Here is a 16,938-nt window from a genome sequence, read left to right on the forward strand (position 1 = left end):
ATTTTTCTCTCAAATAAAATCAAAGTGTCGATCGACTGAGTCTGTGTGACTTGTTGCTGTTCTTAAGTTCGTTGAAGTTAAAGAAGTTTGAGGTACCGCTATTTCTTTAACAGGTTTAATCCGTTTTATCTTGGGAGAAATTAATCCATAACCTTGGGTACAGTGAGGGGATTAAATTTCTTAAGGACACACAGTAGTTTCTGTGGACTCGGATTAATTCTTGTATTCTATATTATTTTCTGCTTCATCTTATTTCTGTTTCTGTTTCTGTTTATTAACTTTATAAATACAAGTTATTGTAAGAATAACAAACATGACAATAAGCTTCATAATGAGTACCACGTATATAGTCTAAAGAATGATTCTTGGAGAAGCTTTACATGAATGAGTTACTTTTCACGGAGGTGGGTAAGTTTGTGAATCGAAAGCTTCATTGGGCTACTTGTGATGGTCATTTGCATGAGGGTTGGAGTATCACTTGTATTCATTCGTCTAGTGAGGAATCCGACAACTCACGTAGATGTGTGGGTTATGAAAGAGTATGGTATTAAAGAATCTTTTACCATCAACTATATCCTCCACATAAACAACGTCGTCTTGTCAAATACAGGTGAAATTTTGGATCATTTTTCATGATATACAATCCAAAGGATGACTCGATAAGATATCCAAACTAGGTGGATGTTGGTGATGGTAATCTTGTTGCTGAAGCAGAAATTTACTTTGAAAGTCTAGTTTGCCCCCTCTCACAAAACGAACCAAGGACAAGACAGGGATGAATGCTGCAAAAGCTCTGATGAGCTCAATTGTGTAAGAAGTTGCTGGTAAGAGTTTAGCTCTATACATTCTTTTCACAAGGGCAGTTCAATGTTGTCTATATTGTCAAGAATAGAAAAACACTTTTAACATATTTAAGGGTCATATTCTGTGAAATTAGGTCTTAGGCCTAACTCACACCCCAAAAGCTAGCTCAAAGGGAGGAGGATTGCCCAAGCCTTATAAGGAGTCCACCCATCTCATTAATCACCGATGTGGGACTTTTTGTCATTCTTTAACCCCCCCCCTCACGCCCAGTGCTTAGCATCTGGTGCGTGGACAATTTTAATTTTGGAGATCCCAACATTGGGTGAGAACGGGCCTGCTCTGATACCCTGTGAAATTAGGTCTTAGGCCTAACTCACGCCCTAAAAGCTAGCTCAAAGGAAGGAGGATTGTCCAAGCCTTAGTGAGACGGGCCCTGCTCTGATACCATGTGAAATTAGGTCTTAGGCCTAACTCACGCCCTAAAAGCTAGCTCAAAGGAAGGAGGATTGTCCAAGCCTTAGTGAGACGGGCCCTGCTCTGATACCATGTGAAATTAGGTCTTAGGCCTAACTCACGCCCTAAAAGCTAGCTCAAAGGAAGGAGGATTGTCCAAGCCTTAGTGAGACGGGCCCTGCTCTGATACCATGTGAAATTAGGTCTTAGGCCTAACTCACGCCCTAAAAGCTAGCTCAAAGGAAGGAGGATTGTCCAAGCCTTAGTGAGACGGGCCCTGCTCTGATACCATGTGAAATTAGGTCTTAGGCCTAACTCACGCCCTAAAAGCTAGCTCAAAGGAAGGAGGATTGTCCAAGCCTTAGTGAGACGGGCCCTGCTCTGATACCATGTGAAATTAGGTCTTAGGCCTAACTCACGCCCTAAAAGCTAGCTCAAAGGAAGGAGGATTGTCCAAGCCTTAGTGAGACGGGCCCTGCTCTGATACCATGTGAAATTAGGTCTTAGGCCTAACTCACGCCCTAAAAGCTAGCTCAAAGGAAGGAGGATTGTCCAAGCCTTAGTGAGACGGGCCCTGCTCTGATACCATGTGAAATTAGGTCTTAGGCCTAACTCACGCCCTAAAAGCTAGCTCAAAGGAAGGAGGATTGTCCAAGCCTTAGTGAGACGGGCCCTGCTCTGATACCATGTGAAATTAGGTCTTAGGCCTAACTCACGCCCTAAAAGCTAGCTCAAAGGAAGGAGGATTGTCCAAGCCTTAGTGAGACGGGCCCTGCTCTGATACCATGTGAAATTAGGTCTTAGGCCTAACTCACGCCCTAAAAGCTAGCTCAAAGGAAGGAGGATTGTCCAAGCCTTAGTGAGACGGGCCCTGCTCTGATACCATGTGAAATTAGGTCTTAGGCCTAACTCACGCCCTAAAAGCTAGCTCAAAGGAAGGAGGATTGTCCAAGCCTTAGTGAGACGGGCCCTGCTCTGATACCATGTGAAATTAGGTCTTAGGCCTAACTCACGCCCTAAAAGCTAGCTCAAAGGAAGGAGGATTGTCCAAGCCTTAGTGAGACGGGCCCTGCTCTGATACCATGTGAAATTAGGTCTTAGGCCTAACTCACGCCCTAAAAGCTAGCTCAAAGGAAGGAGGATTGTCCAAGCCTTAGTGAGACGGGCCCTGCTCTGATACCATGTGAAATTAGGTCTTAGGCCTAACTCACGCCCTAAAAGCTAGCTCAAAGGAAGGAGGATTGTCCAAGCCTTAGTGAGACGGGCCCTGCTCTGATACCATGTGAAATTAGGTCTTAGGCCTAACTCACGCCCTAAAAGCTAGCTCAAAGGAAGGAGGATTGTCCAAGCCTTAGTGAGACGGGCCCTGCTCTGATACCATGTGAAATTAGGTCTTAGGCCTAACTCACGCCCTAAAAGCTAGCTCAAAGGAAGGAGGATTGTCCAAGCCTTAGTGAGACGGGCCCTGCTCTGATACCATGTGAAATTAGGTCTTAGGCCTAACTCACGCCCTAAAAGCTAGCTCAAAGGAAGGAGGATTGTCCAAGCCTTAGTGAGACGGGCCCTGCTCTGATACCATGTGAAATTAGGTCTTAGGCCTAACTCACACCCCAAAAGCTAGCTCAAAGGGAGGAGGATTGCCCAAGCCTTATAAGGAGTCCACCCATCTCATTAATCACCGATGTGGGACTTTTTGTCATTCTTTAACACCCCACCTCACGCCCAGTGCTTAGCATCTGGTGCGTGGACAATTTTAATTTTGGAGATCCCAACATTGGGTGAGAACGGGCCTGCTCTGATACCATGTGAAATTAGGTCTTAGGCCTAACTCACACCCTAAAAGCTAGCTCAAAGGAAGGAGGATTGTCCAAGCCTTATAAAGAGTCCACCCATCTCATTAACCACCGATGTGGGACTTTTTGTCATTCTTTAACACCCCACCTCACGCCCAGTGCTTAGCATCTGGTGCGTGGGCAATTTTGATTTTGGGGACCCCAACATCGGGTGAGACGGGCCCTGCTCTGATACCATGTGAAATTAGGTCTTAGGCCTAACTCACACCCTAAAAGCTAGCTCAAAGGGAGGAGGATTGCCCAAGCCTTATAAGGAGTCCACCCATCTCATTAACCACCGATGTGGGACTTTTGTCATTCTTTAACACCTCACCTCACGCCCAGTGCTTAGCATCTGGTGCGTGGGCAATTTTGATTTTGGGGACCCCAACATCGGGTGAGACGGGCCCTGCTCTGATACCATGTGAAATTAGGTCTTAGGCCTAACTCACACCCCAAAAGCTAGCTCAAAGGGAGGAGGATTGCCCAAGCCTTATAAGGAGTCCACCCATCTCATTAACCACCGATGTGGGACTTTTTGTCATTCTTTAACACCCCACCTCACGCCCAGTGCTTAGCATCTGGTGCGTGGGCAATTTTGATTTTGGGGGGGCCCCAACATCGGGTGAGACTGGCCCTGCTCTGATACCATGTGAAATTAGGTCTTAGGCCTAACTCACACCCCAAAAGCTAGCTCAAAGGGAGGAGGATTGCCCAAGCCTTATAAGGAGTCCACCCATCTCATTAACCACCGATGTGGGACATTTTATCATTCTTTAACACCCCACCCACGCCCAGTGCTTAGCATCTGGTGCGTGGGCAATCTCTGATACCATGTGAAATTAGGTCTTAGGCCTAACTCACACCCCAAAAGCTAGCTCAAAGGAAGGAGGATTGCCCAAGCCTTATAAGGAGTCACATATTCACATATTTACACCACATCTTCTTCGAGAACTTGTTGTCCTATTGTTATTTGCATATTTTCATGAAAAAAACAACATTTTGCAAGATCAATGGTTTGGTGTTGTCAACACTCAAAGTAATTGACTTGAGTCATAGTTTCTCTTTTCGAGCAGTGTTTTAAGGGTACATGTTGTGCCTCTGAACAGAATAAAGAACAATTCTAGGGATGTGAAAATCAAGGCAGGTGAATGCGCCTATAGCACAAGGCATAACCTTTTTTGAGTGAAAGTTAATAGGGGAAAAGGAGTCATGCTAGAAGGTTTAAGGTCTGATATAGTATCTAGTTTTGGTGATTTTCCTTGTTGCTACTGGCTTACTGTTGTTTCTTCGACACTATCTTTCATTATTTTAGTTGATAGAATCAAAGGCTGAAGCGAAAGATGAAATGTCTTGTCAAGTAAACTCTACTTGGGATGGCATCAACTAGTTGTATGTAATATCTTAAGATTGATCTGAATCACAAGTTGATCTTTGATCCATCTGCTACTTGGACATGATGATTTGTTCAAAATGAGTTACAGTACTATATAAGGGTCATTTAGTTGGGAACAAGTTGTCCCATGATTTCTGGGATAAGTTTTTTCACATAGATATGAGATTATTTTATCCCAATCACTATGACAAAATGATGGTATAACTAATCTAATGACTACCTAATACATCCAATCAAATATGGGATAAAATAATTTTATATTTCATTTTGATATTATTATACGTCACACCAAATGAGCGCAAAATTTTGAGGTTTGAACGGAAGTTCACGTACTATGTGAAATACATCACTTTCTATCCATTTACGTGAAAGTCGATTCATCCTTCTCCTTGATCCACCCTCCATTATCATTTGCATAGAGCAACTAGAAGAAGAAGTAATTAAGAACCTGGTTAAATTGGTTACAAATTTATCACAGATACTACATAATTTAGGACTAAACATCATTTCAACTCCCTCTGTATGCGACCTACTTAATGATACGTTTTTCATATTAAGTAATAATAATATTTTTAATATAATGATTTATAGTCACAGTTCTAACATTCATTTTAGATCATAAATTTTAAAAGTCTTTCTTTCTTAAACTCCGTACTAGTCAAACTATTTAACATAAAATAGGACTGAGGAGATGGTAAGAGCCCGTGTAGCTTTTAAGTCAAAAATAAAAAATCACACTAAATATTTTTTAAGTCGAAAAATAAAAAATAGGAGGAGATTACTTTTGGTTTCTGGTTTATTTTAAGTCGTTTTTTACCTTACAAAATGCTTCGTAACTTATTTAAGTCATTTTTAATTTATTTTAAGTTATTTTTTATATTTATTAAAAACTGACTTATAAATTTAACCGACTTTTAAGTCAATCCAAACGAACTTAATTTACTAGTCTATTTTGAACTCTGACGTTGAGACAACACGAGTAGGACACTCGCATTTGTGGGGTAACATATTCTTTTGCGCAAGCTTCGAATGCCAAGGAACAGAAAAACACAAGTCATATAGACACACGTAACATGTAGCAGTGTACTAATATTATTCTATTTCTATTTCAACTATAAATTTTATAAATTTTTCTTATATTTTAAAATTTTATATAAGGTCAAACACATTCACGTAAATTAAAACGGAGAAAATAATATTTATATATATATATATATATTAGTTAATAAGTAAGGTAAGCGCTGATTTTGGTAGAAAAACGCTGCCTACGCCTCTAGTTTTCGAACGCTCTCCTTACAGTGTGCGTGCCATACTCTTTAACTAATTTAAAGTCTACGAAAACAAGTTGTCAATATTTGATATATGTTTAATTTGAGTGTGTTTATCTATTCTTAGACAAAAAAATTCATCTATTTATTGCACTATTTCTTATTGATTCATTTATATATTATTAAAAATATTACTCTATTATGTTGGGATACGCATGGTACGATTGTTTGATACAGTAATTTTGGTATATAATTTTAAAAATATTATACTATTATCATATCAATTTAATTCAGTATGATTTTATATATTAACTTTTAATTTTGATATTTTATAATATGGTAAGTTGGTGATCATAATTTATTCAACTTATACTTGTATAATAGAGTATCATAACTTCAACAATTAAACAAATATCTCAAAAGAAAGTACAAATAGCTCATTTTGTTAATCAATTACAATTCAAACACATTTTAAATCAAAATACAGCAGTCAAAGTTTTAACTTCTAAACTAGTCTATTCTAATACTAGGTTGTATATTTATTAGTATTTTATTTTAATAATATACATGTTATTTATATAACAATATTTACTTTGAGTTTGATATGGTATGTTAAATCTAACTACCAAATATCACATCAAATATAAAAAAATAGTAAAATATATACCATACACCATATTAAATATCATCACATTAAAAATTTCAATATGATATAAATTAGCTTATAAATTTCGATACATACCATACCATGTCGACCGCGCTATTATGTATCCTCTCCTTTGAGTCCACAGGTTTTGGGGAAAAATCACCCAATCGAGTCCCCTCTTGAATGGTGTCGGTTGTGGGAATAATTGGCATCACCCGCGTGTACAACTGTAAAGCCGCTGCTATTAAAATTACTCACACAAAATCACTCATCTATAAATTCTGCCCCTCTCCACATTTATCTCTCTACTACAAATCTTGAAGAAGAAAAAAAAATCTTGTCTTTTTCTCTATCTAGTCCAAACCCAGATCTACGGTAAAGTTGCAAGTTTTCACATTCCTCTAGTTCATTCAAATGAAAAAAAAATCATTTTTTTGCTTACCCATTTGATTTTCTTGGTTTTACAGGTTGAAATCTTGGACTATAATAATGTCGACAGATGTGCATTCTAATGGAAATGCATTCAAGATTTTCATAGGTTATGATCCTCGTGAAGATGTTGCTTATGAGGTCTGTCGTTATTCCCTTCTCAAAAGATCTTCAATCCCACTTGAAATCATACCCATTAAACAATCAGAGTTAAGAGAAAAAGGGTTATACTGGCGTGAAAGAGGGAAATTAGAAAGCACTGAGTTTTCATTTACTCGTTTTTTGACACCCCATTTGGCTAATTTTGAAGGATGGGCTATGTTTGTTGATTGTGATTTCTTGTATTTAGGGGATATTAAGGAATTGAGGGATATGGTGGATGATAAATATGCTTTAATGTGTGTACAACATAATTATGCTCCTAAAGAAACTACTAAAATGGATGGGGCAGTACAAACTGTGTATCCTAGGAAGAATTGGTCATCAATGGTTCTTTATAATTGTGGGCATCCAAAGAATAAGGTGTTGACACCTGAGATTGTCAATACTGAAACTGGGGCATTTCTCCATAGGTTTACTTGGTTGGAAGATGAGGAGATTGGGGAAGTTCCGTTCGTTTGGAACTTCCTCGTCGGGCATAATAAGGTTGTTGAAGGGGATCCAACTACATTTCCTAAGTCCATTCATTATACGCTTGGTGGACCTTGGTTTGAGGCTTGGAAGGATTGTCAATTTGGGGATTTGTGGATAAAGGAACTCGAGGAGTATAAGAAGGCGACAGAGAAGAAGGTGGATTAAGGCAATGTAGGTTATTGGTATGGTTTGATTCACACAGTTTTTAGTTAAAAGGTAATTCATTCGTTATGTGTTTTCCTTGATTTAGTCTTTCATATTGTTTCGATTGTGAGATGTAATCGATTCATTCCAAATCAAATACTTTGTATTCTAGTTTTAATGATTTTGGTTTTTCAATCATATCTTTTGTATTGTAATCATAATAGATTCATGAAGGAAAGAATAAGATCATCTTGATCTTTGAATGATTTATTGAGTATGCTTTTGGTTATTTGATGTTACTGACTTTTGCTTTGTAAGCTGTTTTTCAATCATATCTTATATTGCACTACAGATTCTTTAAGGGAAGAATAAGATCATTCTGATCTTTGAATGATATACTAAGTATGCTTTCTGGTTACTTTGGGAAACAATATCTCTACCTCCACGAGATTGGAGTAAGGTTTGTGTACAGACTCCACCTACGGGGATTACGCTGGTTGTGTTCTTTATTCTGGTTACTTAGTGTTACAAATGAAATTGCATTTGCAGAGGGGTTTTGTTGCTTTTGATGTTTGTCCTTGTGAAGATTCTTCTTAGACAATATTTGTATGTCCATTGCTTGGTAAAGCTAAAGCACCATGTACTCTTATTCTAATATGATCAAGTGTTGAGATGTTCACTGCATTCACAATCTAGAAACTATAAAGAAGTATCGTGGTTGGATCAGAAAGCCTTTTTGACAACAAGAGAGACTTGTTTCTCATGATATTGTGGTTAAGAAAATCGATTATAAAAATTATACAGCAATTGTGGGTTGCAACATCGTATTGGATAAAAATATGAGCTCACAAGTTGCCACTACTTCATTGCATTTGATAAAGTTACAGACACAAGTAGTGCTACAAAGTTGAGCGCCTACACTGTCACATAATTTCAATTGACACTTGCACGATAGCTAAAGAGTAAACCAATTGAAAGAAAACAACACTCCAATTGGCCGATGAATAATGGAGTATAAACCACAGGTGATTTGTCATTTTACATAAGTTTTGATCAGTCCAGTGCTGATCAAAAGATTGAATAGTACACAAGTAAGAAGAAATACCGGAATAACCGACACCACCAACTATGGACAAACGTAAGGAAACTGAGTGAATTTGCTCACCATCAAACTATCCTAAGCTGATCCAAATTCTGCCATCCATTTCTCATGTTTTTCAATGTCAGCTGCTGAGACACTCGGTTGAACTTTGGAAATAGCTTCTACAAAGTCACACATTGCGACAGGATCCTTAGCAATGTCATCCTTGGCCATGTTCTTAATCTCCTCACGTGTCTTCCCAGCTATCTTTCGCCTCATGCCATTCATAGAAGCATCTCGGCAAACATTTGTGAGGTCGTCTCCACTATATCCCTCTGTTTTACGAGCTACTTCATCAATGTCCACATCTGCAGCTACCTGATGTCACAGGTAGACATTTGCACTTCGTTAAAAGAAAGATTCATTCAACTAAATAGATAGATAAACAAGGTAGAATTCTTTCAAACTTCAGAAACACATTCTCATGAAAATCCATTTACAAGATAGAACCCAATTAAAAAGACTCCAGTTGCACAAATCGAGAAGTACAGCATTATGATGTTGATGCCTTCCAGACATCGGAGAAAAAGTATGCTAGTATCGAATTCAAAAGAACAAGAAAAAGGATACCAAGAATATTCACATGGAGGCATTATCTTACTTTTTTTTACAAAAAAACCTAATTAATCTTTACCCCTCAAATTGCTGGTCTTGCAAAAGAAGAGATATCTAGGATGCAGAGTACTCTGCAAAGTCAAACATCTGAAACCAAGTCTCAGTCATAAGCAGTCTTAAAACTTGTTTTTTTCATTTTTGAGGTGCTGCTCTTAAACATTAATGATTGGAACATGGAAGGGGTGCAATTTCTAGGTTGAACAAACTAAAATGTAAAGTTTTGCACTGGTAAATGCAAGGTTACAAAATACTTTAACCTATATAACACGTCAGAAGAACTTTCAACTACAGATCAGCATTACATAACACAGCTGTTTAGATTAAACCATAAGAAGAAACATTCTAAACATGAAATAAGACAGCAGAGTTATAATGTTAGAAAGAGTTATAATGTTAGAACAATCATCAAAGCCCGCACATTCTGCAGACACATCACATATCTTATTCATCAAACTGCAATAAGACAACTAAAGTTGACATCTATGTATTTATTATGCAAAAGATAGCAAGTGTTTGGAGTGACATTTTCCAAAGCCAGACATATCAACCTTCACCAAAGAATTGCTACAGCATTACCTATCTGACAAGCACCTAAAAGGATCATTTCTTAATTATTATTTTTAAAAAGAACTGTTTTATCCGTTAATGACTCAATGTCTTTTCACAGGTATCACCGTACCAGCACACATTCCCATAATTTACTCCAGGGAAGTGTTTTCCATTTTATTTACTCAAGAGCCTTCAATAGAACATATTGTTTCTAAAGTTGGCTGTAGTTCATGTGATACTAAAACGGCATATAAATGTATGTTATATTGCTTGATATCTCTTTGGCTTTTTCTTGTCATTGGTCTTTTCCTTTCAACTCTTTTGAAGTTCCATTATATTTTAGGCTGCAGCCGCTGGTATGCCACAACACTCAGCTGAAGATATTACTAGCCACTGCTATCAAGATTGATAAACATATACCAAATTGTACCGCAGAGTTTTCCCATAGTAAATATAGTTTTGATAAGCACAAATAATACTACAAGGGCGATACAGCATTCAGCAGTAAGGAGAACTAATATATTCAAAAGCAGCTACAGCTGCATGAGCTTACAGCAGTGTTATGAAAGACGCTCGCCACTCGCGATGAGGCGAGGCGATGCCTCGTTGCCGTTTACTGGTGAAGCGTGGCGAGTTCAGAAAGGCAACAAAAGGCGAATGGCGCGATGCGTCGAGGCGACAAGGCGTCACCTTTTTATTATTTTTTAAAAAAGATCTGATTTAATAATTAAAAGGCAATATTAGGGTTTATTTCGTGTTTTTGAAATCCTAGGACTTCTTCTCTCCACCGTGACTCTCCTTGTACCTTCGCGAGTCTATAGGCGGACCACCCTTGAGGTTGTGGGTGCATGTGCACCCGTTCACTTCGGAATTTTTTTGTGTATATACACGTATATTCTGAAATAAGGAATATTTAACTGAATGTGCACCCTAAGACATATAAGTTGAGTTGCTGTGGTGGTCAAACACCCGGCTGTTGGACATCTTATCAACTCGCTGGTCGCGAGTTCGATTCTCCTTGTTGCATTTTCTTTTTGTCCATTTTAATTTTTTTCCAAAAGAAGGCCTAATAGAAAACCTAAAGCAAGATTTGAACTATCTGTCTCAGAGTGTACACTGTCGGTCAAGACCATCAAATCATAGAGTGAATTATGTTAGATTTTTTTAGTTTATATTTATATACACTGGATTTTATAGTTGTTTGACGATATCTTTCGATGAAGTGTCGTTGCTTCACTAACTCACATTCGACTTTAATAGTGCCCCCGCCGTCTTCCAATCCAGGTTCACTTCTGTTCTCGACCCTCTCTTCTCCAGTTTTACTCCCTCACTACTTCGCGACTCTCTTCTCCAGTTCTCCTCTCTCACTACTTCGCGACTTTCTTCTCCAGTTCTCCTACCTCACTACTTCGCGACTTTTTTCTCCAGTTCTCCTCCCTCACTACTTCGCGGCTTTCTTCTTCTTCTCTTCTCCAGTTCTCCTCACTACTGACGACGAGACCTCAGCTGCTCAGCACTCAGCAGGTATGGTTTTAGATTATTATTTTTCTTCTCTAAGAAGAAGTGCAGACTCTGTTTTTTACTCTGTGTTTTTATTTTGAAGCTACCGCTAACTGACTGCATTTTTGCAATCTGCCAACATTTTAAATAAATAAATAAATTCAATCCTTCTATATTTATTTCTACCCAACTCAATTTAGTTATATACTAAATAATATAGTATTTGCTAATATATGTTATTGCTATTGATATTTTGGATATCTAGATATGCAATTAAATATTTTCAAGTTTTTGGTATTAATTGGCGCCTCAATTCAAAAAGGCGGCGAGGCAGACCCTTGTCGCCTTTTGCTATCCAAAACACTGGCTTACATGAGCATACATAAGAAGATAAAATAGATTTTTTTGAAACCAGAAGATAAAACAGATTGAGAAAGCATTTCATAACACTTACCTCAATACTTTTTAAATTGATCTTTATAAGCTCCTTCCGGCTCTCAAAGTTAGGTAGGGGAATATATATACGTTTTTCCAAACGTCTCCTGAATTTCCATTAACAGAATTAAGTCAAGGACACATTCACAAGCATCTCAACGAAATAAAAGGAAAAGAATGAATACAATGAGACACAACCTTAATGCCTCATCTATGTCCCACGGAAAGTTTGTAGCTGCTAAAACCATAACAATCTTCCGAGTGCCGTCTTCATTAGTGGCAGAGTTGCTTACACCATCTACCTGAACAAGAAGTTCAGACTTCACCCTTCGGGATGATTCATGCTCTCCTGAACCCCTGAAAAGAAATCCAACCATTATCTTGGGCTCAACCTCAGAAAAGAGTAAGAAACTATTTAACATACCATAATTAGTTCACAGTAAGGCACATGGGACAAGCATTTTGAGGCAACCTTACTCATTTTTTTGAATAAGTAACATGTGTATTATAACTCAGCACTTAGGTAGTGCCAACAACCTTGCTCATTTTAACAAGTTAACTTTCTTACATTACATTTGAAAAGATAAAAGGAATCAGGCTTTTTATATCCAAGACTACTGTAAAACATCATACATATTCTTCAAAAGAAACATTTAACCAAACAGAGGTCAGCTGAAAAGATGGTATCTTAAACAATAGCCAAAGTCCTCACCCTCGGGCATTACAAAGAGAATCAATCTCATCAATGAAAATTGTACTGGGAGCATAAGAGCGAGCAAGATCAAACAAGCACCGCACCATGCGTTCACTCTCCCCACGCCATTTTGAAGCCAAGGTGGCAGAAGAAACATTGAAAAATGTTGTCCCACACTCGGTAGCAACAGCCTTAGCCAAAAGTGTCTTTCCCGTTCCAGGAGGCCCAAACATAAGAACACCCTTCCATGGTCTCCTGATTCCCTGCAAGGATACATGCCTGATCAGTAAAAAGTGAGTCATGATGCATATACATGGAAGATCACATCATTCCTTTTTGATAGTTCTTTGAAGATAATATTAACAAATAGCTCACACTTAGCAAGAAAATATTGCTAAAATAACCACTAGGTATTTTGAGAAAGTAATTTATTTATTTTTTGAGAAAGAAAATAACCACTAGGTATTGTTGCCTAAAATCATATAACGTTTCCATATCCTTATCATAAGAAATTTCGGCTAATTCATGTGTTTAAATCTTCACTTGTACATATGCTCATTGATGACTAAAGAGTAAAGACAAATAAAACAACACTCCACATAATGCACCTTCCCAGTCCAACTAAGTTACCTGGAAATATTCTGGCATCCACAGTGGAAGAACAACTGCTTCCTCCAAAAGTCTTTTGGCTTCACTTAACCCAGCAACATCGTCCCATCTCACACCAGGGCTATTATCCAAGACATCTCTCTCAAGCATAGCAGCCAGGTCTGCATCAGGCCCCTCGTACTGACCTTTTTTACTCTTCCCCTCTTCAGGTTCACCATCCTAACAATTGGAATAGAAGTTCTTAACAGGTGGATTCAGATTCAACCCATAACAATGGCCTAACAAGGACGCCACATTGTAAGTAACAGTTAAGGAAATATATAGCATTATGATGCCGATGGTCCTTCTATTCAACATGCACACTTATATATAAGGAAATACAAGCCACGAATTTGGATATAAATTAACACTTTTGGCACATAAGAATGACCTTCAGAGCTTTCCACATACAACATAAATAGTCAGCAAATGACTAACCACAAGATTCAAAGCATACAAAAGACACATGAATTCCCAATGAATAATTTGAAGCAGAGGGAAATTACAGAGTAACGAAAATCAAAGCATAAGATTGTTCACTATAATTTACCGTAGAGTCGGATTTTGCAGATTTTCCAGGTGCTTTTTTCCCAGTAGTTGAAGATCGAACCCCAGTAGCAGCCTTAGTAGAGCCACTGGTCCTTCCCCCACGGCTTGTTGTTCCAGTCTTTGTAGTAGATGCACGAGCCCACGCTCCATCTTGTGGGGACTTTCTCATACCCCCCTGACCGGCTCTTCCAGGTCTTCTTGTTGTGTCCCGACTTGGTGGTCTCCAAACATCAGGGTCATCCATTGGAGCACCAGATGAGGTGGGGTACTCATCAAGCGGTTGAAAGACAAAAGACGACTTGGTTGAAATTGGAGGTGAATTAGGACGTCTACCCATAGGAACCTCCTTAAAAGCCCTTTTCTCGGCATCCAATTGTTTCACTACCTCAGTTTCTTCGGAAATGGCTTTCTTTACATTCATCCATTTTGAACGAATCAAAGGATCATCAAGTGTGTTTACATGCCTACGCATAGACAAAATGAAGGAACAACTTCAGTCAAAAGCCCCAAAACAGCATTGATTAACTACTCAGAATGGTATAACTATGTTTAGAAAAACCCTGAAGAACAGATTAAAGCCAACATTTCATTATGGGTACTCCATTCAAGCTTCAAAATCTTAAAATAAAATGACAATGCAAGCAATATTATGAAGTAAATAATCAAAACCAGTAGTTTCTCCATACTCCAGTATCAGATCAGATACCTGAGTTGCATTCATGACTTGGCAAAACTCTCAGTTACACAAATAAAAGATTCTGTTTTTACTCATTAAAAAAATACTCTGTGCTTATAAGTGACAGAAGTTATTCTCCCTTTTAACTGGGAATTGATTTCATTGAGATTAACATTTGACAGCAGACAAAGCCTAAAACTGGAACATACATTTCCCAATTTGGGACCCATTTGTGAACTATAACTGGATAAGTAGCTCCTAAAATACAAGAGACAACAAGCACAAGAGATCTGACAGAAATGAGAGTGAAAGAAATACTTACTTATTGATCTGAGCAATTGCGCCATCGAAGAAGATGACGGAAGTATCATAAAGACCTTCAACAGCATATTCTCTAGCCAATTTGAGATGATCTTGCAATCCTGCCAGTGATGCACCCACCATTATCAATTCCTCAAAACTCAAATCTGTCGATAATTTCCTTAACCAAATCCCCAAATATTAGGGTTTCCAAATATTCAGCAAACAACAACAAATTCGAAAATATCTCTCCCTCTCTCTCTCTCTATTTTCTCTCTCTCTCTCTATATATATATATATATCTGGGCCTCTGGGGAAGACGGGAGACTGTAAGTTGAAGTTGGTTCCACCAACATACGACGACGTTTTAACGGTCTATCTGATGATTAGGGAGTGGAGCGTAAATTACCATATTGACCCCATCTTTGAATATTTTAAAGGGTTCACTTTGATTGACTCATCTTTTTCGGTAAGGCCCGTTAGGATGCGGAGCCCACAAAAAGAGAAATGCCTCTTGCTCTATTTGAATTTGGAAAAATTATATGAATTAATATATTTTTAAAAAATAATTACTGATTTTAGGGATATCTTTTGTTTATTATTTATTTATAGGAATATTGTGATAAATTTGTTTTATGTATTAAAAGTGAATTATGTATGTAATATATCTGAACTATAGTTGTTTTTGAAATATATTATGTTTGTTTGGTAAAAAATTATCACATTGTATTAAAAGTGTATTAAAATGTGTAATAAATGTATTATCCATCATTAAAACTTGTATTATATTTGAATAATATATTTATCTTTGTTATATGTATTAAACTTGTATTATAAATGAATTAAAAGTGATCAAGTGAAAAAGAAAATGTTATTGCTATAAATAAATTTAAAATGGTAAATATTTTTTATTATAGTATATTTATGTAAGTTTCCCTTTGAATTTTGGGTTTAATTGGCTTCACAATTAGCCTTTCTTTTGGGAAATTTTCATTAACAATATAGTACTTCATCCATTCATTTTATGTGGCACCACTTCATTTTTTGTCAGTTTCAAAAGGCTTAAGTCATCACCAGCCACTTAAACTTGTCTGCATAATTCATTTGGACATCTTAACCAAGAGATGTATCAATTGAACACTTGAGCTATTCAAAATAAGTACCTTAAAAACTTTTAGCTGACATGGCATGGAAAGTGCATTTCACACATGTTCAGCGTGTGACCATCAATTTTTAGCTATATTTTTAAAATCTCTTTCTTCTTCTTTCTTCTTTCACCATAACCCATTTCCACCGCGTCTGCCGGCACCACCACAACCATTCCCACTGCACCCGCCACCGTTATTACCACCACTATCCACTCTTCTCTTTCCTTCTTATATTCAGCCACTTAACATTCTCCCTCACCACTATCATATTCAGGTAGTAAGCACTACATCCTTTAAAAAGTAAAAATTTCTTCTTCATCACCCAAAAGAATTTGAATTGAAAAGGCTGTAAGGTCGGCGGCGGGCGGACCGCTGGACATGCCCTTTTCCTTTTTTAAAAAATTTATTTATAAATTTTTAATTATTATTTCAATTTTAAATGCCACATGTATATCATTAATTCGTCAATTTTCCATATCATCGCGAGTGAGTTACACAAATTTTATACTTTTAGTTGAATGTTAAAAAAATGTTCAAATGGTTCAAATTTGAGTTAGTAGAGGTGTTCAATAGGTATAACGTTAAGTTGAGGTGTCTAAATGAATTATATGGACAAGTTTGAGTGGCTGTGGATGACTTAAGTCGTTTCAAAAGGTATGTTACATTTTCTTATATGGTAAGTATTTAAATGTAGAATTTCTTTTTTACCCTTGTTGATCCCACTTAATTTTAAAGATAGTACCTAATACATTTATGAGGAGAGAAAAATATGAGTTCACTTTTTTGAAGGGCAATTTGGTAAACATTTTAAAGTCTTAATTATTTCTTAAACTCCGTGTCCGGTCAAATGTTGTCACATAAAATGGGACGGAGGGAGTAATAATTTGTCTAATTATACTTCCTCTGTTCCTAATGACTTGTCAATTATTTGAGAATATAATAGGTAAAAAAAATTGTCCTTTTTTGATTTGTCAAAATGGATAAATGATTAGGGATAACTAAAAAGAAAGAGTGAACAAGTAATTAACGGCAGATGGAGTATTTATAGCAACAATTTTAGAAACGAGAGAGGTAGATA

General features: G+C 37.3%; 2 protein-coding genes across 2 annotated transcripts; one reads left to right on the plus strand and one right to left on the minus strand.

Moving 5' to 3' along the window:
* The first annotated feature begins 6,579 nt into the window (after positions 1-6,579).
* LOC107021225 (protein CDI-like) lies at positions 6,580-7,875 on the plus strand. The gene is made up of 2 exons (XM_015221839.2): positions 6,580-6,774; positions 6,867-7,875. The coding sequence occupies exon 2, from the start codon at positions 6,889-6,891 to the stop codon at positions 7,624-7,626; it is 738 nt and encodes a 245-aa protein (XP_015077325.1). The 5' UTR covers positions 6,580-6,774; positions 6,867-6,888; the 3' UTR covers positions 7,627-7,875.
* Positions 7,876-8,432: 557 nt separating this feature from the next.
* LOC107023661 (katanin p60 ATPase-containing subunit A1) lies at positions 8,433-15,042 on the minus strand. The gene is made up of 7 exons (XM_015224420.2): positions 14,735-15,042; positions 13,738-14,200; positions 13,170-13,367; positions 12,558-12,802; positions 12,044-12,202; positions 11,865-11,952; positions 8,433-9,064 (listed from the first exon to the last, which is right to left on the minus strand). The coding sequence occupies exons 1-7, from the start codon at positions 14,854-14,856 to the stop codon at positions 8,783-8,785; spliced, it is 1,557 nt and encodes a 518-aa protein (XP_015079906.1). The 5' UTR covers positions 14,857-15,042; the 3' UTR covers positions 8,433-8,782.
* Positions 15,043-16,938: the final 1,896 nt, after the last annotated feature.

This window comes from Solanum pennellii, chromosome 6 (assembly GCF_001406875.1).
Source record: "Solanum pennellii chromosome 6, SPENNV200".
Taxonomy (NCBI): Eukaryota; Viridiplantae; Streptophyta; class Magnoliopsida; order Solanales; family Solanaceae; genus Solanum; species Solanum pennellii.

What these genes read in the sequence shown, in the direction of transcription:
- LOC107021225 (XM_015221839.2), top strand. Translation starts at nt 6,889, where the DNA reads ATGTCGACAGATGTGCATTCTAATGGAAATGCATTCAAGATTTTCATA.
- LOC107023661 (XM_015224420.2), bottom strand. Translation starts at nt 14,856, where the DNA reads ATGGTGGGTGCATCACTGGCAGGATTGCAAGATCATCTCAAATTGGCT. An exon ending in CTGCAAAATCCGACTCTACG is followed by an intron (nt 13,368 to 13,737) that starts GTAAATTATAGT and finishes TCCAATTGTTAG; the next exon opens with GATGGTGAACCTGAAGAGGG. An exon ending in TCTCTTTGTAATGCCCGAGG is followed by an intron (nt 12,203 to 12,557) that starts GTGAGGACTTTG and finishes ATTTCTTTTCAG; the next exon opens with GGGTTCAGGAGAGCATGAAT.